Raw genomic sequence first — 24,438 nt, 5'->3', positions numbered from 1 at the left:
CTGCTCCTCTCAGTTCAGCAATGTGCTCATTCAGAAAAGAGATTTAGACTGACAAGCAGTAATAATAAGAGAAGTGTAATATATGTTGGGAAATGTCCACAGGACAGTGTTGTGACCAAGTCTAAAGATCACTAAAGGTGAGATTCCTCCCACCTTACTTAAACTGCCTAAAAGTCACTCTTTTAGTTGAAAGGTTTAAAGTTCACAAGTGGTTAAAGGAAGGTACCACCAAAAGGTAATTTCTCTCCTCCTTGCATGTTTAGACAGAGCTTTTTGCTGCTGCTACCTGACCAGGTGAAGTTGGGAAGTTAGCATAGGCTGCACACCTAACCATAGTCTTTAGGCAGCTAAAGACAGGTGAACCATATCCTAACATAAGGAATTATTTCAATCTTATTTTTAATGTGAACTGAACTGAGAGGGTGGACAAAGGCTACACTGGTTCTCTGTAATATAGCAGTTTCCAGCAATTTGTCTTAAAACTCGTGGAGTGTAACAACCAACACAAAAATAGAAAACTTTAGAAAACAAAATATATAATCTATTAATATAAAATGAAATTTTCTAAAAATTAATTCTCAGAACTGAGAGTGTTGTTCCATGCTGACAAAAACTGGAAATTCCTGAATTATTCAGAGAAAACAAAGTTGCAGTAACTTCTTTTTGAACCCAAACATCCTGAAATAGAGGATCATAGGTCTTGGGAAACAGAGCCAAACTCTGTATGCCCATTTGTAACCAGGTTTCAATAATAAAGGAGGACTTTGAAAACAAGTTTCCTGCATAAAGGTCAATGACACTAGCATGTCAGAAATGACAAAACAAAAAAAGACACTTATACTGTTGCTTTTGCTCCAAACGGTTGAAGATCAAAAATTCTAGCCTCTCTTTTTATCTGTTAGAATCTTTCAGTATTTTCAGTGTTTTTTTTAAGGCAACAGTAACAGAAGTAATGGAACATACCTTCCATAAAGCAAGGGTCAGCAGAGCTAGTACTAGTAGTCCAAGAAGTATGGCTAGTATTATAACCCATAAAGGGATCTCAAAGGAGACATTTGGGGTGGACCAAATGACAGATGTTCTGATCTGTAATAAAAGCAATACATTTAATGAACAACAATGAAACAAGTAAAGTAAGTCCGACAGTAGAATACAGAGGTGAGAAGCATTGACTTCAACAGCATTTTGCAGATTAGAAATACACATTGACTGAAATTTTCCCATGTTGGCTTCATTTATTGTAATTTCCCTTCCACTTGATCATGATAATTACTAGAAATGGAATTCACACATATATAGAAGTCTTGTCACATCAGACATATGAATAATTTTCCCATAATACAGAGTGGCAAAAAAGCGCCCTTTTCTGCAGATGCTTCACTAACATTCGAGGAGCAAAGTTGTGCTCACGTGCTTAGGCCAGTACACTGAACTGCACTGAATTACTCCCAAACAATGGTTGACTTTGGCCCAAACTCTTAATTCAAACCACGGTAGATACCAGCTACAGTTTTCTTATTTTAATTTCTGCTGACATACCAGTATACTTTTTTCCGATTATTTGAATTTCAGCTAAGTAGTCCAAAAATGAAACTCAAGCAGTGTGCATTGTCCTTGTGATAAAGCCTAACACACAGTATGATGTTATCTTCTTTAAAAGAAGCCAAGCATACAGACTACTACCTAAATGGGAAACAGGCATGAAACGCACTCTCTCATTGTCTGAGACTCTACAAAGCAGCAGATCTTAACATCGGTTATCAAAGGTTTTAATTGACTTGGCAACTTCTCTCTTTAGACTTTCATGTGGACAAAGAGTGGTAATAACCCTTTTGTATTTCTCCTTTTGGGGACATCCACACTCTTCTCCTTACTCTCCTTTCCATGCCTTGTACAAAATTTATTATCTACCTCAGGCTCTGCTTAGAAGGCTCCTCATCAGTCTCACTGAATATTTGCTCTGTCCCTGCTACTCCCAAGTGGGAAGGAATGAGTTTGGGCTTTCCTTAGCTCTTCCAACACAATTATATCCCTTCAGTCTTAGTTTATTTTCTCTTTGTTGTTAGCCTAGGAAGTGATTTCTCTCTGGGGTTTTCTCTTGGACCTCTCTCATTTACTCCTTGTCTCCCTTAAACAGGTTAAGTATGTGACAGATGGAAGTTATTTGCTTTATGACATGATGGAATCAGTTTGCAAAGAAACTGATGACACAACTCTCAAATGATATTCTGTTCTGTACTCAAGGTAGAGCTAGGAAATCTACTCTTTTAAATCAGTTTCTTGGCTATTGTCCAGTCCCACTAATTTTATATTTTCTTTCTATGTTTTTTTTCTCTATTATCTTAGTGATTGATGCACTAGAAATTTAACAAAATACTTATTTCTAATTTGTTCATTGAAGGAATAGCAGCCTAAATTTTGAGAATGGATACAACTCTGTAATTCAGCTCAAAATTGTTTCCATTCCCATGCCTCTCACTTCTGTCCTTGTAGATGGCAAATTTCATAATTTAATTCTTTCTGCAACATCCAGTCCTTTCCTCTCTCACTTGTGATCAGCATTCTTTCATAGACTTTTCATTCTGAAAGCACCAGTAGCTCTATCCTCCAGCTACTGTCAGGCTTAACTGGAAGACACTTTTGAATAATCCCTTTCACTTATTTCACCTGTGCAGCCAGCTGCTCCCTACTCTGACACAGTACTTACAGAGATAGCAGTCTGGTGAGCCCTGCTGATGAATGCATTTTTTTATAGCACCCCTCACCAGGAAACAAAACATGGGGACAAACTTTCTATGTAGGAAACCACTTGCTTTCTACCAAAGCTTACACTGAGGGTTACACAGAAAATTCCAAAACTCTGCCCAGTCCTGGAGTTAGCATTTTAACATTGCCTCTGAACATGAAGTACTTGCAGTGCTGGCCATACCATCATTGATCTAACAAACACAGCTAGTATACATCTTTGGAGAAGCAGTCCTAAGTCTATAATATTTCAAAAAGATAACATCTGCAAAGAATAAATATGAGAGCTAATTAAAGCAAGAAAAAATTATTTTAAGGCAAATAGCAATAATAAAACAACCCATGAAATGTCACCCTTATGTCCCAAAAGATATCTGGATGGTCTGATCAAGTGATCAACCATGCCATTGCAGGAATATTCCCTTTGCCAGCCTCCTCTTTGGGTTGCTTCTTAACACTGCAAAATTTCATAGGCTCTCTGCATCATTAAATTCAGCTAGAGCAGAGCCCATTTAGTAAGGATAAAATGTTCTTGAATGGCTCTGCTTGTGTCTCAGAGTGGCATTAAAATGCAAGGGCAGAGAAAATGAGAGGAGGGTCATCTGAACTGTCTGCAGAGATTCTTCCCAAGAAGAGCCAATTAAGGAAAAAGATGAACTCAAGTAAAAGATTAACTGACCAGGGAAAACAGAAAAGATGCAGTTACAAGGGACTGCTTGAAGCCTGTAGAAAACAATGAGCTCAGCTGTCCAAGGAAGAAAGCATCTCCATTCTATTGCTAGAAAGTCATGAATGCTGCCTTGAAGCAAGCCTGATCACATACAGCACAGGAGTTAGGAGGTGCTGATGAAAATTCATGGGCCCCAAAACACCAAAAATGGACTGATTCAAAAACCCCCAACTCATTCACAATGTGCACTTCCTCTGTTGGCAAACTCTGAGGTACTAGACAGGAAGTTACAAATTTTAATTATTGTTTGGAGAAGACCTGACACTGTCAACATGCAGATTGCATATCTAAGATTTGAGCTTCACTACTGTTTCTATTCATAACACTATCACTTGCCTGAGCATGTTGCTGTGAATCTGGAGCACTAATGTGAAAGACTACTTACCAAAACCATCTTAACATCAGAAAAAATAAAAGGCAAGCACTTCTTTCTGTTGTCTCAAGTTAATGAAAGACTGACTATATTTTACAGGAAGACCAAACCACAGGGAAGATCCATTTACATACAAAGACTTTATTTTGCCATTTCTGCTACTGATAGCTTCAGCCAAATTGCTAGGTGGCATAGTGTGACTGAGATAAATACAAGAGGGTGGATTGTAGAACATGAATAAAAGAAGAGAAAGATTTTGACAAGCTGCTGGCTAGGTATGGATGGCTTGATAGATGGACAGTCATCGTGGCTCTGGCGAGGAAAGGGTTAATTTTTGGAGCAGTCTGGAAGGGGCATGGCCAGGACCAGGAGGTTACTCTATAAGAGCTCTCATTATTGCCTGAGGCTGGGGAAGGGTGTCGCTTCCAAAGTTCCTCCCAGTCTAGAGGCAGAGGGAGCTGTTGGGAATTGTCTATTGTTAGGGAGCTTCCCTGTCAATATTTCCTTTCTTGTACCCTCTGTCATAAGTATTGCTGCTGTTACTGTTAATTTTCATATCTCACTGCTGTTTCCTGTAAATTGTTCTTATCTCAGCTTGTGATCTTTATGTTTTGTACCTTCAGTTCTTATTTCTATCCTGTTGCAGTGTGAGAGGGAGAGGAAAGCATGGAAGTGACCAAGTGATGCATGGTTTGGAGAGTCACAGTGGGAGAACTAAACTGGGGAGTGCCATTCTGAAACCATGACAACAATCTACTGAAGGATTTTACATCCTGAATATGGAAATTATCTGAGATGGCAAGTACTTCCTTTTTGGAGTAGGAAGAAATTTTGGTTTACAGATTTCTTCAGATAGTATTTGACTGAACCACATCTGGTTCCTTGGGCACCAAATCCACTTTAACCCAATATAAGGTCACTACTTCAGCACCACAGGTGCTCTGAGAGGTGAGGTAAGCTGCTGTGTGATGTTTAGGTGTTTAGGGCAGCATGTGATTGCACAGGAGCAGAGCAACAACTAGACTCTTAATGTGTGCCAGTTCACTCTTCAAAATTAAGTAGGGTCAATCAAGACTTCAAAGCATGTTTGAGATACTCCTGAAATCAGTGGAAACAGACTATTTTGTTAGGGATGGTAGATTTCATTAGGTTTTGGATAAAGCTGACAGTAGTATATGCAACTACAAGTACACATATGGCCTTTCCATGGTTTCTTTTATGTGCCACTTCTACATGTTTGCTGTATTTGTGTGCTGTGTTTTCTTTCCTCTTAGGCTATGAAAACAATAAGACAAGCTAGCTCTTCTTCTGATATCTACAGACCACCTACCAGCATGGATCCAGACAAGGACATGTGAATCTTCCTGAGGATACTAAACAATTATGAGTGGTGTAGCAGCACTCAGCCTTGTGCTGCCTGTGTTCAGAAACATTTCTCCCTTCCTCCTCCTGCCATTCTGCATTTATAGTCAAGTGCAACTTGTGGTTTAATTTCAGCAGCTCAGCTGGAGCTTGACAAATGTTGAAACATAAACAAGAAATTGTAATCTTACAGAAGAGCAGGCTATAATGTTCATAATCCTTAGATTATCAGCAATGACCAAACAGCAGAAATTAGATTATCCTGTATCAAGCAGAACGCTGCTGCAAAGCTGGCACATTCTCTTCTCTTTTAGCCTGAGTGCAGCCAATGTTAATGAAATATTTGCCTGCTAAAATCTGGAAACCATCCTGTCGCACCCACGCCCTTTTCCCATGAATCCTTCTTTCTCTTAGGTTTTAAAAGCAAGGGGATGGTTGAGCTAAGTATTTGAGATTTATTTCCTGAACAGGGGATTATATGTAGGTATCAGTCTCACTCCTGCTGTGTGCATTACCAGTAGGATATAGTGCCCCTGGGCTGCCACCCTTTCTACTCTACACAAAGACTTGCAAGGCTACTAATGCAGCTGCTGGTGAACAGTTTGACACTGCAAGTCCTGAACACCCACAGAGTTGAGGCAGAATCTGAAGGGGAAGACAGAAACAAAACATTCCTTCAGTTTTGTCTGCCTTGTTTCACCAGTTTTACAGAGGACTGTCACTTCTTCACCCCATGCTGTCCACAACAGTTTTACATATGATTTTGATTTAAAACAAGTTTGTATTTTCAGCTTGGATTTCTGTTCTTCTCCATGTGGTAGGTTTAGTACTGCAGGATCAGAGCCAGGGAAAGTTTCCATCTAAGGTGACCAATATGAAGTGGAATTTTTACACAAGTGTTGCATGTTGACGCTGTACTTTAGATGTGTGTTGGCTTTCCTCTCTGTTCAGGACAAGACTATGGCTGAACACTGAAAACAATGCTTGCTTCTCTGTCAGGTGGGTGAAAAGCACATCTCATAGACTTGAGAGGAGATATCTGACTTCAGACACTGCTGTACATCTCACACCTTTTGTATCCAAAGGGTGCCAAAGAATGCCATCTGCCTCAGGCACGGAGATGAGGGTGAAGTCCACCCAAGAGTTATGAAGAGAGCCTTTGTTTGCTGTTGGAAGTACAATCCACACTGATCTTAGAACAGATGCTGTCAGATAGTCTTCACTTAATTACCCCTTTCGTGATTCAATGAAAGTAATTTGTTGCTTATTAAAGTGTTTTTCTGGGGAGGCTTTTAAAATGTGTCTTTTTAAAAATGGGCTATAGTTAAGCTTACTGTAGATAAAGTAAGTAGATAAAATAAATAAAACAATTAAGTAGATAAAAAAAAATTAGGGTTTTTGCCACTGTATTTCATCCAATTTGGATTTTTGCTTCTGATTTTGTTGTTAGTGTGTCTTCAAAATAGTCTTTGATTCCTCTGGAAGGGAGCACAAAGCAGAGAGTAATCTGCTGGTTCTCTGGCACTTCCTTGTGTATAGATGGGAGTTTGGTTTGACTGGTGCAAAATTCCAGCATCTGTAGTCAGAATCCAGTGCATGCTAGTGGAATTTTACTGAAGTTATTTTTTTCCTCCCTAGTTCTTTAAAAGACACACTTTTAAACATAAAAATAACTTCTCCATAATTTATTCTGTTACTTTAAGAAACAGCAGCTAAATTAATTATTATTCTAGTGCTACTGCTTTTGCTGCCCATGATGACCTTTCTATAGTCTTCAGAAATTTTCTTTACAAAGGCTGAGAAAAAGGAATTCTTTTGTAGCCCTACATGTCTCCATCCAACTATTACAGCATGATGTTCCTATATTGTCCTGGGTTGCAGTGTAGAATGTACACAAAGTATTTATTCTATCACCATCTTCATGAACTGTTGAAACCAAGTGGGCTAGTGTTTTCCCAAGCCCCCTGCCTCTTCTGCTAATGGCCCATTAACGCCTTGCCCATGACTCACAGGTAACTCCCTCCAGGGGTTATCTCTGTTAATGGGCCATCAAGGACCCACTTCACACTCCTCATCCTATTGTGAGATGCTCTGCCCAGGGGGAGGAGCCAAGCATTCTCACCTGGATATAAGCTGGTATGTGGGACAGTGCAAGGGGCACTTAACCACTGGATTCCCAGAGGAGCAGAGCTCCCAGACCTTTCTACAGGATCACTGCTTCAGGAAAGCACTTCACCTGGACTGCTTCCACCATCCTGCTCAAGTTGTATTCTGACTCTGTCAGTGATCCTTTGTGTTATTGCATTTATTTTATTCTATTTTTACCTTTTTACCTTTCTTCTTATTAAATTATATCTCTGACTTGGAGCCTCTCATTCGTTTTGCTTTCAAACCACAACATATATGTTCTCAAAAGATACTCAAAATAGAACATAAAAGCTCCTTCAAGCTTTAAGTCACATTTGTGTTTACACATTACAAATGATTATGCAAATATATTTAACGAGGAATATAAGCTTGTTTAAAGTACTATTAGTATTATTTAGTAATAGCTTAAAAAAGCTATAGGCCTTAGTCTGAAAACAATGTTACTCACTGGTCAAACAGTTTAGGCTAAAGGCATCCAGAGTGAAAATCCTATAAAATGTTTAAGAAAAGCAGCCATACTTTATGAAACTCCCAAACTGTCTCAAGAATCTTAAATTAAAATAGAGCAAATTTCTGTTTATTCTAACTTTGTACTTTTTGCAATAAAAAGTACTTTCATGTTGCACATGAAATTCATCAAGTAATACAGTATTATTTACCACAATAATACTTGTAGCAAAAAAGAGAAAATTTTCTCTTGAATGAAATAGCTGTTAGCAAGGAAATTTAACCAGTTGTATTATATATGGTTGCAATTCTAGGACTATCAAAATTAATGGAAATACTATTATAGATGTCAGTTGATTCTGGTTTAAGTTCCATGTTAATTTTCTGTTTGATGCATTTTCGTTTTAATGTTCTACTATAAGAGATCCAGATTTTCTTACATTTACCTAACATTTTGTGCACCTCTGTATCATGACCTGTCTTCAAGATCCATGTGTCCAAGACCTATATTCCATGATGATAAAGTCCTCAGAGCTACAAATAGGACTACATGACTCTGTAGGTTACTGATGTGTATGGGATTATTCATGCCATTAAGACTAAAAGTAAGTATCAGCCTGCATCATTGGAATCCAGCACTATATGAATTAGATGAAGGACATATGCTCTATTCTTTAAAATATATTATCTTCTTTATATAAACTTTAAAGTGCTAGCTGATTATTAGAGCTATACTTCTGAAAATTGATTTTAAAAATATTTAAATCTTACTTCCACCTTTTCATTATCTGAAGGAAAACCATAAACCTTTAAATAAATCTTTGGAAGCTTTTAAAACACAACTAGTGATCTTTTTCAAAAGGAGCAAAAATATTAAGCTTTGCCCAACTTCAAGGAAATATTTTTTCTTGCAAGTGGAACATCAAAGAACTGGTGCATATAACACATCAAGCTGTAGAGCTGGCAAGCATCCACTGCCATGTCCAGATATGAAACAACATAAAAGTGTTATCATTTTTCAACATTTTACAGTTGCCATTACAGGCATTTTGCTGTAAATCATCTGCTGCAAATAACAAGAATTATACTGGCTGGAGTAAGAGAATGAAATGCTTATCTGATCATTTGGTGGATCATCTGACACTTGTTGAGAACAGCAGGCTATCACCTGGGGTAAAGCACTCCAGTCCAGATGAAGGCCCCACTATCAACAGAATTCTGCACATGTGTTTCTGGTATGGAACACATGCTGCAAGAAAATAAAAAAGAGCCCGAGTATATCTGTCAGCATGATGCCTTTGAACCCTTCTGGATGAATACTGCATTAAGCACCAATCCTCTCTAGTGAAATCATGGTTCTTCTGATGATGGAGGTTGGAGTCACTGTGCACACAAGAACCAAGATTTTACCTTGTGTCTTCCCAGAGCAAGTATCAATCAGCCATTCAATCCGTGCATGTACAAAACCAAACTTTATAGCCTCTAAAATATACTCAAAGTAAGCTATAACGTGTCTTATTCTGTTGGTTTTTTAAGTAAGAAAGTATTCTCTCCCTACTACTACATCTCAACAGACTGATAAAATGTATTTCCACCACAATTCAACTTAGCAAAGTTTGAACTGAGCTTACCTTTTAAAAGAAGGAATAAATGTAACTGATGAATCTTTATAAAGATGAGAACATTAAGCCTTAAAATTTCAGATTACTCTTACACTAGGATCATTTTTTGCCCTCATATTTTAACTTATTTCTATCAGTAATGACAAAATAGACTGATTTTTAACCACGGTATTAGACACCATAAGAAGCAAATTACTCTAAAGTGCTCCCCAAACCCAATCCTTTGGCACCAGCAAACAATTAAATCAAACTTATGCCTCCAAAATTAATTTTTCATATAGTACTCCAGGGGTGTACAAGTCTTGGTCTGCAAATAAGGCAAGTACTTTAGCATCTATCTATCACTTCTGTAAGGATTACAAAGTAAATTTTTATCTTGCACTTGATGTGCTGTGAGGTGGAAATCCTAGAAAGGCATACAGACCTTCCTGAAAATCAGGGTATCAAAGAAGCTTAATACAGATAAGAGAGAAGTTGCTGCAGACAATACACAAGCTTGTGTGAGAGAACTGCTGACTGGGAGAAGAGCGAGATCTCTAAACCTGACAGAAACATGATTCTGGATTTTGCACAAAAATTTGCTCCAGATTTTTTTTTTTTTTTTTGCCCCAAACAAAGTAACTAGATACTTGCTTTCACAGTTCTGTTTTCTTTTGGATGACAAATCTATCTTAACTGCAATAAAACAGTCTGCACCTCAGTTCAGCAAGAAATTATTTAAAAATGTAATTAGAATCATGTACTTCCACAGAAAGCAATGAAATTATTTCCTTTATGTATTACTTCAGGAATTTACACTAGAAACACAGGAAAGACCAGTCTCAATATTTTCATCTATAAGAACTTTCATAGCTGTGATCAGAGTGACCAAATACATGTGCTTCACACAAAGACATAATTTTCAGTTACTTACTGCTATGCTTCCCTCAGGGAGCTTTGCTGGCTGCACTTTATATGGCATGCTCTTAACTTCAAAGGAAACATTGGAAGAAAGACTATAGAGATAGTTCTTTCTCTGAAATGATAGAAAAAAAAGATTATTAAAACCCATGCTTATATTTAAAAGCATTATGAAAGATAAGCAGACAAAAAAGCTTCAGAGCACCGATTTCGTATGTCAAAGATGATTTCTTTTGGTGAAGAATGCAGGAATATTGAGACCTGTCTGCATCCATGAGATAAATACAGCATAAAGCTGCAATACAAAGGGCACATGTTCAAAATAGGGAAGAAGGGTTATATGCAGAAAGATACATACGGTCAGTTGTTTCTCATATTTCTCTGAAATAGTTGAGCTAAAAGCATGGGCAAAGTTTATGTGGTGTCTATGTTTTAAACCCTCACCTCCGCCAACAAAGCTCAAAAACCAACATGGGTATATTGAGAACATTTACAGGCTTATCTTGAGACCAGGTTGGGAGAGCTTCCTGATAACAACAAAGAAATGCCTGTGCCTTCCACCAATCAACAGAAGGAACAATCATCTTTGAACTTCACTTACACAGAATCACAGAATAGTTTGGGTTGGAAGGGCCCTCTGGAGATCAGCTAATCCAACTCATCTGCCAAGGCAGAGTCACCTAGACCAAGCTACACTTATAATGTGATTGATTTCCTATTGCAGCAGAGCTCAAAAATCCCACTCACTTTGCTTGTTTACTAAGTTGTGTCAATGTCAGAGGAATGTAAAGCAGACATTTTTTAACTGGCCACCTAGTAAAATATTTATATAGCTGTCATTAAGCATTTCAACAAACCCAAAGATGTGTAGACAAAACGTGCAATTGATTTTCTGGATGACACTACATGCAACTCATTTTGTATATCCCTTCCCATGTAAATCTGGAGTAGTGATACGGATCTCCTTTGAAAGTGCTTCAATATTCTCTGAGAAGCATAAGATTGTTAAGTGCTAATATGGTCAATGGAATCCAGAGGACTAGGAGTCTGTCATGTCCTTTTTCTATATTATAATCTATAATCATAAAGGATTAGATAATATAATTATATATATATTATATAATCCTTTATGAAATATGATTATCAGATTTCAACACAATATTTGGCTGATGATTTACAGAAAGACAGAGCCTTGTAAGTAAATCAGTCTTTCCTTTTGTCACCAGCTTCTTGCAGTCCAGCATATTTGGAACATCGTTGTCACTTCCTAAATCCCCCTCTGCAAAACCTTCCTCCTTCAATTTCTCACACATTTAGTTCTCCTCCATTGACATGATTTGGTTCCTGTGTGATTGTTCAGCATCTTTTCCTCAGTTTCTCCCTGTAGTTTCCTGTTGCATCAAAGGCATAAACCCTCTCAAAGAACTGCTTTTCCTCTTCCAGCTGTTTTGTTGAGCAAAGACTGAGGTAAGAAGACCCCTTGATAATTTGGGCTACTATTTCTTTTCTTCACTGATGGAGAAAGGTTTGTTTGTGAAGATGATCTGAAATAAGCATAATATAAGCCTGGAAGCCAACATGTATGCATTTGAATGACCATGGCCCAAATCAAAGTTTAAACAGAACTGCTGTGGTTGGAGAGCATATTTAGAGTTTGTTTGCTCCAAGCCCAGGCACAGCAGAATCAACTAGACCAGTATGCTCAGAACCATGTCCAGTTAGGGTTTGAATATCTTTAAGAAAGGAAACTCCACAATCTCAAGAAGCAACCTTGTTGAAAAAATACCAGTCTTTCACTACTCTCCAAGTAAAAAGGTTTTTTTTAATGTTTAAATGGAATTTCCTGCATTTCAATTTGTCTTCTTCCCTGTTCCTTGATACTGAGAAGACCCTACAGTGTGTTCTTTACTCTCTCCAATCAGATGTTTACACATGCTGATGAGATCCCTCCTGAGCTTTCTCTTCTTCCATCTGAAGACTGAACATTCCCATCTCTCTCAGTCTCTCCTGGTATATCAAATGCTCCAAGCCCTCAGTCATCATTGTGGCTTTTAGCTGGACTTGCTCCAGTATGTCCACTACTTGCTTGTCTTCCAAGGACAGGACTGAACTCCAGATCTGTTTTATCTTCCTCTGAGTACAGAGGAAGAATCAATTCCCTTTGTCTGCTGGCAACCCTTTTCCTAATGCAACCCAAGAGGTTGTTGACTTTCTTTTCTTCAAGGGCACACACAGTGGGCTCATGTTCAACTTTGCCTCTCAGGACTCCAAGATCCTTTGCTAGAACACTGCCTTGCAGTTGTTTGGCTGGAATAATCCTATGTACTGACACATAGGATTATTCCTCTTGTGGTACAGCACTTTGCATTTCCCTTTGTCACACTTAATGAAATTCCTGCCAACTCACTTGTCCAGCCTGTTTGAGGTTCCTCTAAAGGGCAGTAAAATCAACTAGTGTATCAACCACTCCTTCCACTTCACTACCATCTACAAATTATCAGGCTATGAGGTTGGTAAGCATGATATCCCTTTTGTAAATCCACACTGACAGCTTGTCCTTGAGATGTTTGCAAATGGCGTCCACGCTTTATTCTCCATCACTTTCTCTTCTCAAGGACTGAAATACAGCTGACTGACCTATAGTTCTCTGAATCCTCCTGGAAGACAGGTGTTAGCATGTACTTTCCTGTAGTTTTCAGGAACTCTCTCCAACCATCATGAACTTTCAAAGATAATTGAGAAAGGTTTCACATTCTAATTGCCCCTCCCTCAGAACTTGTACGTGTATTCTGACAGGTTCCTTGGACTTTTGCATGTCCAATTTGTTTAAATGTTCCCCTATCCTGATATCTCTCCACTGAAGATAAATGTTGATAGAGGCAAGTTTCCTCTCTGGTTGCAGAGACCTTGGATTACTGTATGCAGATTTTCCCAGTAAAATGGTGCTGGTAGGCTTCGAATTTAACAACTCTGTTCCTGCATTCTCAGACACTCTCTCCATTCCTTATCCAACCCCTGCACAGGGTCAACTGACTCTCCTTCCACCTCTTTTATGTTTCATAGAATCACAGAATCATAAAGATTGGAAAAGACTGCCAATATGATTGAGTCCAACCTTTAACCTATCACCATCTTTGTATGTCTGTGTTGTACCAAGATGGTAAAACCCCATCTGTCAGGATGCACAGTTCTCAAGCTTAAAGGATGATGATCCTGGAGAATCAGTAGCTCTTCTGCACTTCTCTTTTTTCCAAGATTGTCTCCCATGGTCTTCTTCCAAATAGTTCCCTGTAAAGGCTGTTCTCCTGAGCTCCAGGGTTGTAGTTCTGGTATTTGCCTTGTCCATTCAGTTTCCTTTAAAAAAACCCTAATTTTCTCTGCAAATATGTGAGGGTGATAAAAAGCCAGCACATTTATTGCTTTCTGGAACTCATTTGGCTATGCTATAATTTTTTTCTTTTAAAATATTGAGAGCAGCTGAATGGTTATTATCAGAAAATTCAACCTTGGAGTTTATACTAGGAAAGAGCAATACTAAATAATCTGTTTCAAACAACTACACAGGGATAGTCAAATCAGCTGCTTAACACAGACAGTATCAAATTAAAAGGAACAATCAATATCTATATATTTCTATCAGTAGCATATAAAATGAAAAATTAGACTTGGTAAATAAGTAGTTTTATACACTTTCATGGTGATGATCATCTATGAGGTGATATTCAGAAAAATAACTTTTCCTTATCACATTAATTCTTTTCCATTTCCAGACTCAAGACATTCTTCATATTTTATTCTTCTGCACTAGATTCCTCCTCACACAAAATTTCAGCATGTTTCTGTGGCTGTGCATTCAGAAAAAAAGCCTGAAGAAAGTCTTATATTTTCAATCCTAAGAAATTTATATTAAGCAGGATTCTGGATATTATTATATGATTTATAAACATAATCTGTAATGGAGAGAGCAGAATATGTTATATTTTTGAAGAAGTAGACATTAGACATTCAGCTGGATTGGCTAAGGTACAGTAAAGGCATTAACTCTCTTGAAACCTCCTATAAAGGAAACACAGCTGTAATGGAAAAATAAAGCCTTTCACCTACTATACATGGCTTATTTCATTTTCAGCTTATATCAGCAACAAGAACATCAGAGGAGGGTACTTCCTGAGGATTAATGCTTGGCTTGGGTTAATAAGCTTGGGTTGTGACCACAGCTAACAACTCACCACAACCCTTGATTAGGCTCTTGGAAATGCTGGAGCCCAGGAATGAAGACCATAAAGGACTAGAGAGTATTTTCCTGCATTTACAGATTTATGAGTTTGTGGCAAAAGACTTGAAAACAATGACTGTGGTCAAGCAGGATTCTTACTTGTACTAACACCTTTGAGATACAAGTAGCTGTCTTTTCTACAGCCTTTTTTATAATTCTCAAGCCAATCGTAAGAAACAGCATTTCTTTACCATATCATTTTTTAAATAGCATATGTTTAAATATTCAGTATTTACTGGAAGCTGCAGGACTTGTGGTTTGAAATTCAAGCTGAGGACTTAGTCATGGCTCAGAGGAAGAAGAAAGAATCTGATATTTGTGCCAGTGCTTAATGACCAACAGTAGAGAGCCCAGCCCTAAGTACACTGGCCTTCTGTGGTTCCCCTTGTGTTAGAACAAGCAGAACCTGATCTTGTTCTCGTTGCTGAGACAGTAGTTTGCAATATTCTGGGAAGCAGGCAAAACATGCCCATCCCCTGTGTTGCCTGAGTGGCAGATCCTGATGATGTATTTATTAAAGCTTCTCTCTCTCTACGTGCTTTTGTTTTACAAATAGATTTTTGAATCAAAGCCTTTGTTTTTTTTAAAAGTTGCAAGACAATAAAGCAGTCAGAAATGAAGGAAAGTGTTCCCAATAAATATTCAGTGCAGTGTTTTACTATGGACAATTGAGAGTGAAATAATGTGAGAAGTGATGGAAAATCTCTGACAATGTGAAAAACACTTCTCCAGGCTCCAGTGGAATGCTGGTGCTTTCTGCAGGAAGCTCAAGTGCAGATCTGCTGATCCCCCAAAGGATCTCTAAGGCATGTGGGCATCTTGTTCAGAGAGCACACTGAAATGCAGGGACAAATCTGGATCCCAGAGAGCTAGACTGAGGATAGGAGGAACAAAATTTTTAGCAGTTTAAAGACTGGCAGATCACTGCTGTTCTGCAGGTTTAAAGAGTTCAGCTGCTGGAGAGAATCTACAGAATGACTCTGCTCCATTGCCTCTACGCAGAATTGTTTACGCTCTTGGAAATATTTTTTTTTACTCTGCTGAGATGTAGCCCAGTGAAGTCTCCCTAGCTGAAATGCATATACTTCCCCTATGGCAAGTTGCATGCTGCGGTGGTATCTTCAACCTAAGAACTTACGACTTTTGCACATGGAGTTCAGTGCTGTTGTAACACTATTGTAACTGCTTGATTAAAAATTGTTTCCTTTCGTGTGTGCTGGAGTCTGGCACACATTAAAGACAGGAGGGTAAGCAATACCTTTTAAATACATGCTTTGGGTATTCATTAGCTTGGTTTCAATACCTCCCAAAACCTCAACTGCTGCCAATAGAGTAGCTTATGTAAATGCTGAGAGTAGAGCTCATACAACTACTTCTTAATAATTTGTTTAAATATGTACATGTGACTCTGTACACATGGTCAAAAAGTATTTGTGCTATTTGTAGCAAGAGGATATGTCCACCCAAATATAGCTGTGACCAAAGACAATACTCTGAAAATCAACACATGCTTCTCTTTATCCTTATATTCTTACAATTCACATATTGTATTTTTTACATCCATTTTAATAGCCTATTTTTAGTTATAATAGAGGCAGCTATTTTGTTGTGATTCCAGAAGACTTCAAGATACAGATTATAATGGTTATCAATCTCCATATACCTAACATTACCTATACTGTAGCACATCTAGGAAGAGTCTCATGTTCTGCTTTTGTTAACACTGAAAATATTTTAAATAAAAATGAGTGAAAACAAAACTAGCTCACACTGAAAAGACCTCCAGTTAGTTCAGCCCCATGCAAATGTCTCTTTCTTTCTAGCCTTCATTTTACATAAACAATCCAGTATAATATATTATTTTTGGCCACAACCAAAGTTTTGGGTTTTACTTATTTTGTTTTTTCAAATAACAACCGTTTTTTTGATGCAACTGAAAATTTTGTTGATTACTTCCTCCTTTTGTTATTATATATGTGCCTTGAAGGGCAGTGCATCAAATTTTTGGCTTTTAATTCTCAGTCTGAATTAAAATAATCTACTTAAACTTCCATATGTGGCTTACATATGGCAATGAATGAGGGCACAAGATGTCTCTCTCACTAATTTTTCTGTTTCCCCACTTCCATCCACACACAGGGAATTTAGGTTGACTGCAGAATTATTCTTTGAAAATACTAAGCAATCTCCCCTTTACTGGGATGTTTTTCCACTGGACACAGAAAGAGATTCTGTGCTAGAGGATGCTGAGGACAGAAATTATTGATCCTTAGGGTCGTATTCCACTTACAGATCAAACTATTGCTCCCATAGTAAAGATAATAGGAAGAAAAGTGAACAAATAAAGGACCTTATGCAAGAGGATCTCTCACTTGTCTCACATCACCTCCACTTCTGTTCTCCAAGCCTCTGCCAACACACATGTGCTGCAGTCTGTGTGGCCCCACTGCACAGGCTATCTGCATTCTTCCTCTAATGGCTTTTTGTGTAGCTGAACTGAATCCTTACCACAAAAGCATTACCTGGCTGAGAGAACTTCTACCACACTAAAGAGGCTCTGAGTTCACCGTAATAAAATATGGAGATTCTCAACAAAATTTCTCATTAGAATATGTGCTCTAACAGTGGTGACAGCTCCAGCTTCCACACAATGAAGGCAAAGGTGGGTGCCAGGACTGGGAGAGCTTGTAGTTGATGGTCCAAACCAACAAGGTTACATCATGGTCTTCCTTGTTTCCTGTACCCTTCCAGACATCTCAATTTCTTTTTATATCCTTGGTGCAGCTTCAGCAGAAGGGAACACCATCGTTTTATAAAACAGGGATGTAGGGCCTCTCAAGCTGAGTTTGAATTGAATTTGTGTCTTCCAGTCCCGAATTCTCTAATCATTGGACTTCAGCTCTTGCTTCTGGCTATTAATATGGAATAAACCAAGTCCTCTTAAAGTCTTTTATCTTATTTTATAGGTACCTTCTAAACCATTTTTGGATTCTGTGTTCAGAGAGGATGGACATAATCCCACTAAATTCTTATTTGGGTGCGTATCTTCCTGATAAGGAATAGCCCTTATGAGTCAAGCTGATGGTTAATGCAAGTCACTTTGTCTGAGGTATCTCATTTTCTCCATGTGCTGAACAGGAAGCCTAGGTATTTAGTTTTAGGTTTTGGATACCAGTCTGGGGTCAGGCGGTTAAGATATGACTGCTGCAGCACATATCACCGTTAATATGTCAAGCATATATTTCTATTTTTAGGCATCTAAAAAGAAACAGGATCAGTGCACATTCAGAAACATTGAAATAATGAGTATTTAACAGAGGAGCCAAAATACGACTTTGGGTACCAAGAGAGAACCCAAATGCAGTGGTGCTTCTCTTGCTTTTCAATTTTTTCTGCTTAAAACTAGATTTTTCTCCCTTCTAACTATTAAAGTTCATGAGATCAGGAGTGCCAAATTCACATATCTGGAGCTATCAAAAAATCAAGAGAGAAACAATACAATTATATCTAGTAACATTAAAAGAAAATATCATAAACTTCAAACTTCTTGGGAACTTCCAGACCCTCTGTGTTTTTTTACATTACTGCCTCTCCTAGCTCTCCCAGAAGGAGATTTGAATCATTATGAGAAATTTTCAGTACAGGATGAAATAGTAGCTAAGAATGTGCTGAGCTCCATATCCCACAATGCTGTAAGTTCCAAAGAGCTTGGAGCCTGAAGGTTGCCACAAATCAGACAGATTATACAGATTCATCACTTAGAAATGCACTTTCAAAACAGATGTTTTACTAGACAACTTTCCTGAGTCTTATATTAAAAAAGGACCCATCCATTCAAAGAATACTGGGCCAGACCCCCTTGGGTCTCCCTCAGATGACTCAGAAATATGATGATACAAATGGGGACATAATGGAGCCCCATCAGAACACAATGTAACATAACCATGTAAGGTTGTTTCTGTTTTGAATGAATCAGGCTATTATTTTCCTGATCAGCAAGTCTGAATCCAAAAGTCAGCTTTACTAGAGGTTTCATATTTACAGCCAGACTTTGAAGTTAATCCAAAAAAGTATGTGATTCTTTTTGGCCTTTGCACAATGTCTGTCTCTATCTTTGCTGCTGGTTGGGAAATTTGGGCTGCTTTATTTATTCAAACATGTCTAATCACTGCATGTCATTTAACTGTTATTTGTTATGGGAGTTTGGGTTTTAAGGTGACAGGTTACAACTGTCAAGAGACAAAAGGGTCAGCTGTTGTCAGTTAAACTAAGTGGAAGAGGAAGGAGTCACTCACTACATGACAAGTCTTTTGCAGCAATAAAACACACATGTTGGCCCATATAACTTCACTGAAAAATATTAATTATTTCATGCTAGCATAAATCAATCACTTTCAACAAAATCCTTCTCAGGTTTGCATTAATATATCTATAAGAAGAAAATACACCCTGACACTGTGTTCTCAGCTTTAATTAGCACAAACAATTTCTTCTGCAAATCACAGATTATAACACAGTTGAAGAATGTTGTATGTCACCATTATTCTGATTTCTTTGGCATATGAAAACTTTTACATTAACTGAATGTGCAAAAGAGGTTGCAATGCTTCTCTGGGGAATTTTACCCTAAGTTTCTTTACAAAAGCATGACAGTGGGGTTCAGTCTGGCCCTTGAAGGGCCCTTCCTGGTTCACAATCATCTCATCCTGATTATTTTGACTGCATTGTAATTCTCAATTTGAATCTGCAGATTTCAGCCTAGTTAACAACAGATACAGACTTACTAAGAGCAGATTATGCCCTTTTTAGGAAACTAATTGTGTTCTACAGTCTTTTATGATGATGACTGTATAACTGTAAATTTTAAAAGGGGCTGTGAAAAAGGGAACTGTTTTGAGATGAGTGGAAGGAAGATAACCAGACCCTAGGACACTATTTACTGTTTCCAAGTTTGCATGTGAAATAGGGATCATGTTATTCTGACAGCTAATTTGACATAAATAGGGGGATGCAACAGTTCTCTGGGAACTACCTTTTTCTACTTAGGAAAAAATTCTTTTGCTTTGAGTGGAGTTTTTTTTGATTCTTAACAAGACTTGCAAGTTACTATTCAAAGGACACAGAAATGTTTACAGGGAAAAGGTAAAATCACAGCCCATAAAAAGTCTTGTTTGATAGCAAAGGTATGTAAGGCCAGTGGAGTAAGCAGAAGATGTTCTGGTAGGAATGTTTCCCATGAGGTCTTTCCACCCAGTGAATTTACAGGATGGCTCACCCTTGTCCCTGCCCACAAGCTGGTGTAACATTCCATCTCTGCCTGGAGCTCACCGAGTGAAGGGAGGTACAGGCAAAGCAAGCAGGATTTATTAAGGAGCAAGGACCTAAAGGGACTGCAGCACTGGCATTGCCTGGTGTGTTTGCACACACCAAAGTCCCAAGGCAAAGCTTTGGCCCTTCTCCCCATCCAGATCAGACAGAGAGAAGATGTTTCAGATCAGCTGGATAATGCATCCTCTAAAGATACCTTTCTGTCTTGTCACTGTCTACAGAGTTAGCAATCAGTTTTGGCATCTAACTTTCAGATTACTAAAATTACATAAAATGAGTTCCACTGCTCTTGCATTTAATGTGCCACTGAATTTCAAGCAGTTATACTTGTTCTGAACCTAAGTGAGGCTACACCTCAGAAAAGATTTTGTTTTTACAAAGAGCCACTGAAAAGAGGAGATTTTGTGTCTTCTGTAGCTTATTTATTTCAATTGTTACACATCTTCTGTCACAGCCAAAAACTCAAATAAACTGTTTCTCATTGATTTTGTTTAACTTTATTCTCTTACAGATATTCATTGATATATACTAACCTAGGCTTAGGAAAATCCTAATGAGACTAATTTCCACTGAAATAGCTGTAAATAATCTAGGAATTTCGTCTAAAGATCTGTGCCTATCTGTGCCATCTAAAGATGGGATTTTTCACAAGATATTTTTGGCCTTTATGGATTTAGTTATATTTCACCAGCAGAATGATGAGGAGGATGACTTGAATGGATCTGGACTACATCAGGGTCAGTTCCCAGTAAAGAAAGCAGCTAAGGGAGCTTTATCTTTTGCTTAGTGAAGAAAATGATGAAGATCCTCTGTGTTATTGCTTGCCCACTGTAGTGCTCAAAATTGTCACACATTGTTCCAGTCAAGGATAGTATCTCTACCTCTCTGCCTGTCTCTGTGTGTTACGAACAGAGAACCAGTGCAGTGAAGTTCTTACCTGAACTTAACAGGGATTAGCCTGTGTGAGCTTGTCCAGCAGTTTCTTAATGGAATTGGAAAAAAAATGGAATAAAACTCCCATTCTATTTCCCAATAGATATGTTTTTTCCGTAGCTGTAGAGATGCTTACATACTGGCATTCTCTGTCCTTGCAAAAGCTTGCACCAGACAATGTCCATCCCAGTTCCCATATTTGAAAGGACGGAGACATCCAAGCTGTCATGCTTTTGGGCTTAAATTTGAACCAGACTTTGCTTTTTTTTTTTTTTTTTTTTTTTTTTTGCACTGGCAGATGACCCACTCAGCAAACCTAAATGAGGTACACCCAGCCTAGAGTATCTAGACATATCTAACATTTGTTAAACATGCTTTGTCTTAAAAGCATTTTATTTGTGTTAATGGAACTGAAGAAAGGATATGACAGTTTCTTGGGATTGATTGTTCATAGAAAGAAAATGCACTGACGAATCAGGAATTAGTTCACTTAATATCTGAAAGGATGTCCTTTGTTACTGAGCAAGAGAGGAATCTCTTTTCTTCAAGCCAGGCCAGAAAGTGAGGACAGAACTTAAGTGCTCTTCAGTCATAGTGGTCCTATAACAGCTTTTGGAGAAGAAACACAGAATGTGACCTGGCGTCCTGACAGATGGGTGGAAAAACCTTTCAAGTCATCCTTTCAAGTAACTGCTGCCATATTCCTGTACACCAGGAGAGACCAATGACCTCCCAAAAGTTTGCACCCATTATGGATTTGGAGCAAAGGTGGTTACCTACTGAGGTGGCATTCAACTTTCTGGAAATATTATCCTATCTGCTCTCATTTCTCCAGGAAGGCAAGTGAGGATTAATTTCTTTTGTCTACTTTCATATTTAAAAGGTGTGAGGAGCTTAATTTAAAGCTGTAAACTGAAGATCCTCAATTCTTCTCTTGCTAGGGTAAAAACTACCCTGCATATAAAGAATTCTTCTCCCACTGCTATAGGGAACACAGGAAAGTTCTTGCATTCCAGACAGAAAGACTGGGGAATTCTAAATTCCTTGAGAAAGAAGCTGATAATAAATCAGCTTGATTAAGATAGGAGATGCAGGTATTTCTTAATAACAACAAATGGAATTTTACATTTCTCAGTGTTTTTTCCAGTGTTAAAGGTATGACAACTACGCAGTAAATACAGACACACAGCCAGCTGTGAGGTAACAGCTGACAGTAAAATCCCTCTGCCTTACAAAATCATAGAATAATTTGAGTTAGGGAAAGGAACTTTAAAAGTCATCTGTCATAAGCCTGGACATCTTCAATTAGTCCAGGCTGCTCAGAGCCCTGTCCAATCTGACCTTGAATGTTTCCAGAGATGGGGCATCTACCACCTCTCTGGGCAACCTGTTCCAGCATTTCACCATCCTTATTGTGAAAAACTTCTTTCTTGCACCTAATCTAAATAGATCCTCTTTTAGTTGAAAACCATTACCCATTGTCCTATTGCAATATGCCCTGCTAAAAGATTTGTTCCCATCTTTCTCAGAAGACCCCTTTAGGTACTGGAAGGTGCTATTAGTTCTTTCTGTAGCCTTCTCTTCTCCAGGCTGAAAAACCCTATCTGTCTTAGCTTTTCCTCACAGAAATGTTTTATTCTTCCAGTCATCTTTGTGGCCCTCCTCTGTGCCCACCTCAACAGGTCCCTTTATGCAGTGTGAATATAATCCTGAGAGCAGAAGTTAGAAATGCAAGAATTTGCAAAGAAAAGTTCGTTTTTTTCCATCGTTTACACTGTCCCTTCTTTTAGTAGTAAGACAGATTGTCACTACAAGTGTCATGTATCATATGAGCTTGATGCATACTACTCTTCCCTAGATTAACAGAGAATGAATAACAATGAATTTTTAAGCTAGACATAGTGTACATGATACACTGTTTGGCTCCAAGAAAAAACCTTTTGGGAAAAAGGTTATAAATGCAGAACATTTGGGCCAGTCCAGGAAAGCAGAAACAAAACTAGAAAAGATACTTAAAAATAATCTTGGAATCTTCAAGTAGGATTCAGGACATAAATTTGAGAAGGTGTGATAGCAAAAAAAAGAAAAGTAAGCAGCATGCAAACAACCTGGACAACAACCAGTGAGATGTTATCTTCAAAGAAAGTGGTAACAAAAATTATTTACATTTGCCCCATTTATTATTTTTTATTTTTAAATGTCTGGTCAAAAAACCCATTATACATCTATAGAAAGATGTTTTTGTGCCTTACCTCCAGGAATGTTTGTGCCCAGAGCCGAGACCTGATTTTTAGTGCAGCACTCTTTCCTCTTTCCAGCTGCCCCACAGTGCATGAAATTAGGACACACTTCACATTTGTACAGTTCTGAGAAAAAAGAAAGGGAAGTCATGCTTTGAAAACAAAGTAATTTTCAAATACTATAAATAAGGAAAAACAAATAAACTTTTCCTTAAAGACCTAAATAGTCTGAAATCAGTAATTCCATCTAATATACATGAGATATCCCATGAGTCTTTGCAATAACTCTAAACCAATGAGCTTTTTGAATCACCAATGAATACAAACACCTATAGTAAAGAAAATAAAAGTAATAATTTTCAACAGTGTCTGCTCTGAAGAACTCTTAAAACATTCAGCCACTTATCAACCCTTTGAAGCATGTGTTTTTTCCTCACCTATCAATCATTTTATGATTTCAACACTTTTTTTCTGTTCTCTATGCATTAAGTGTTTATTTATATTCCTAAATCTTTCCCGATTTCCAACTCTCCTGGTTTTCCCACTGATATTTACATCATAGCAGCCAGAACATTTGCTGAGATTCATTACTTGCTTCACTTGAAACTTATTGTCCGTGCAACATTCCTGATGAGCAGTGATTCTGGCTCATACACAAGGTTGAAGTGAAAAGCCAAGCATTGCAACTCAAAACTATATACTCCTAAAGACTGCCAGAGGAATGTCACACTAAAGGTTAAAAGCTGACTGGAAGCCACTGAAGGGAATAAGCAGAGTCTAATGGGGTAACCACAGAAATTACATGGTTGTTTAGGGCATAAAAAGGAAAAAAGACCTCATAAAAATGAATAAATGTTTGTGGAAAAAATGAAAAATTTTGTATATACAAATGGGTTTTATCTGAAAAGTTTTGTTTGACTCAGGGGAAGGCTGAGGTTTTAATTGATTCCTATTTTTATAACAAAGCAGAGAATCCCTCCCATGACAGAAGGCCTTGTGACCTTAAAAGCAAAGCTAAGTTTTCACAAGTAAGTATATTCCCTAGTGAGAGTGAGAATGCACTACCAATACCTAATCTTCAGGAAATGAGATGATGATGCATGTAACAGATCTGAAAACACCCTTAAGGAACCCTGTATCTTTATAGACAGCTTTCTCCCCAAATTTCTGTCTTACTGGAGGATAAGCAGAAGCTGTATGATTAATTGCTGCTTTCTATATCTGCCTGAAAACGAAACTGTAAACCCTGCAACTATGAACTTTTTTATTAAATGAACATTTTAAAGTATCTGTTTATTTGGCTTTAAACATCCTCCAAACAGATTTATTTATTT

At 37.9% G+C, this 24,438-nt stretch overlaps 1 protein-coding gene across 1 annotated transcript in view; it reads right to left on the bottom strand.

The window, feature by feature from the left end:
• ITGA8 (integrin subunit alpha 8) overlaps window positions 1-24,438 on the bottom strand; it is a gene marked incomplete at its 5' end in the record, with an annotated part of 117,414 nt that overhangs the window by 8,711 nt on the left and 84,265 nt on the right. The window contains 3 exons of the mRNA XM_083864930.1: window positions 964-1,086; window positions 10,341-10,442; window positions 23,117-23,230. Coding sequence (XP_083721056.1) covers window positions 964-1,086; window positions 10,341-10,442; window positions 23,117-23,230 — 339 coding nt within the window. The remainder of the gene's footprint in view (window positions 1-963; window positions 1,087-10,340; window positions 10,443-23,116; window positions 23,231-24,438) is intronic.

This window comes from Zosterops lateralis, assembly GCF_965231275.1.
Source record: "Zosterops lateralis genome assembly, chromosome: 1".
NCBI lineage: Eukaryota > Metazoa > Chordata > Aves > Passeriformes > Zosteropidae > Zosterops > Zosterops lateralis.
The sequence above is the reverse complement of the archived record's forward strand: the minus strand, read 5'-3'. Positions and strand labels throughout refer to the sequence as shown.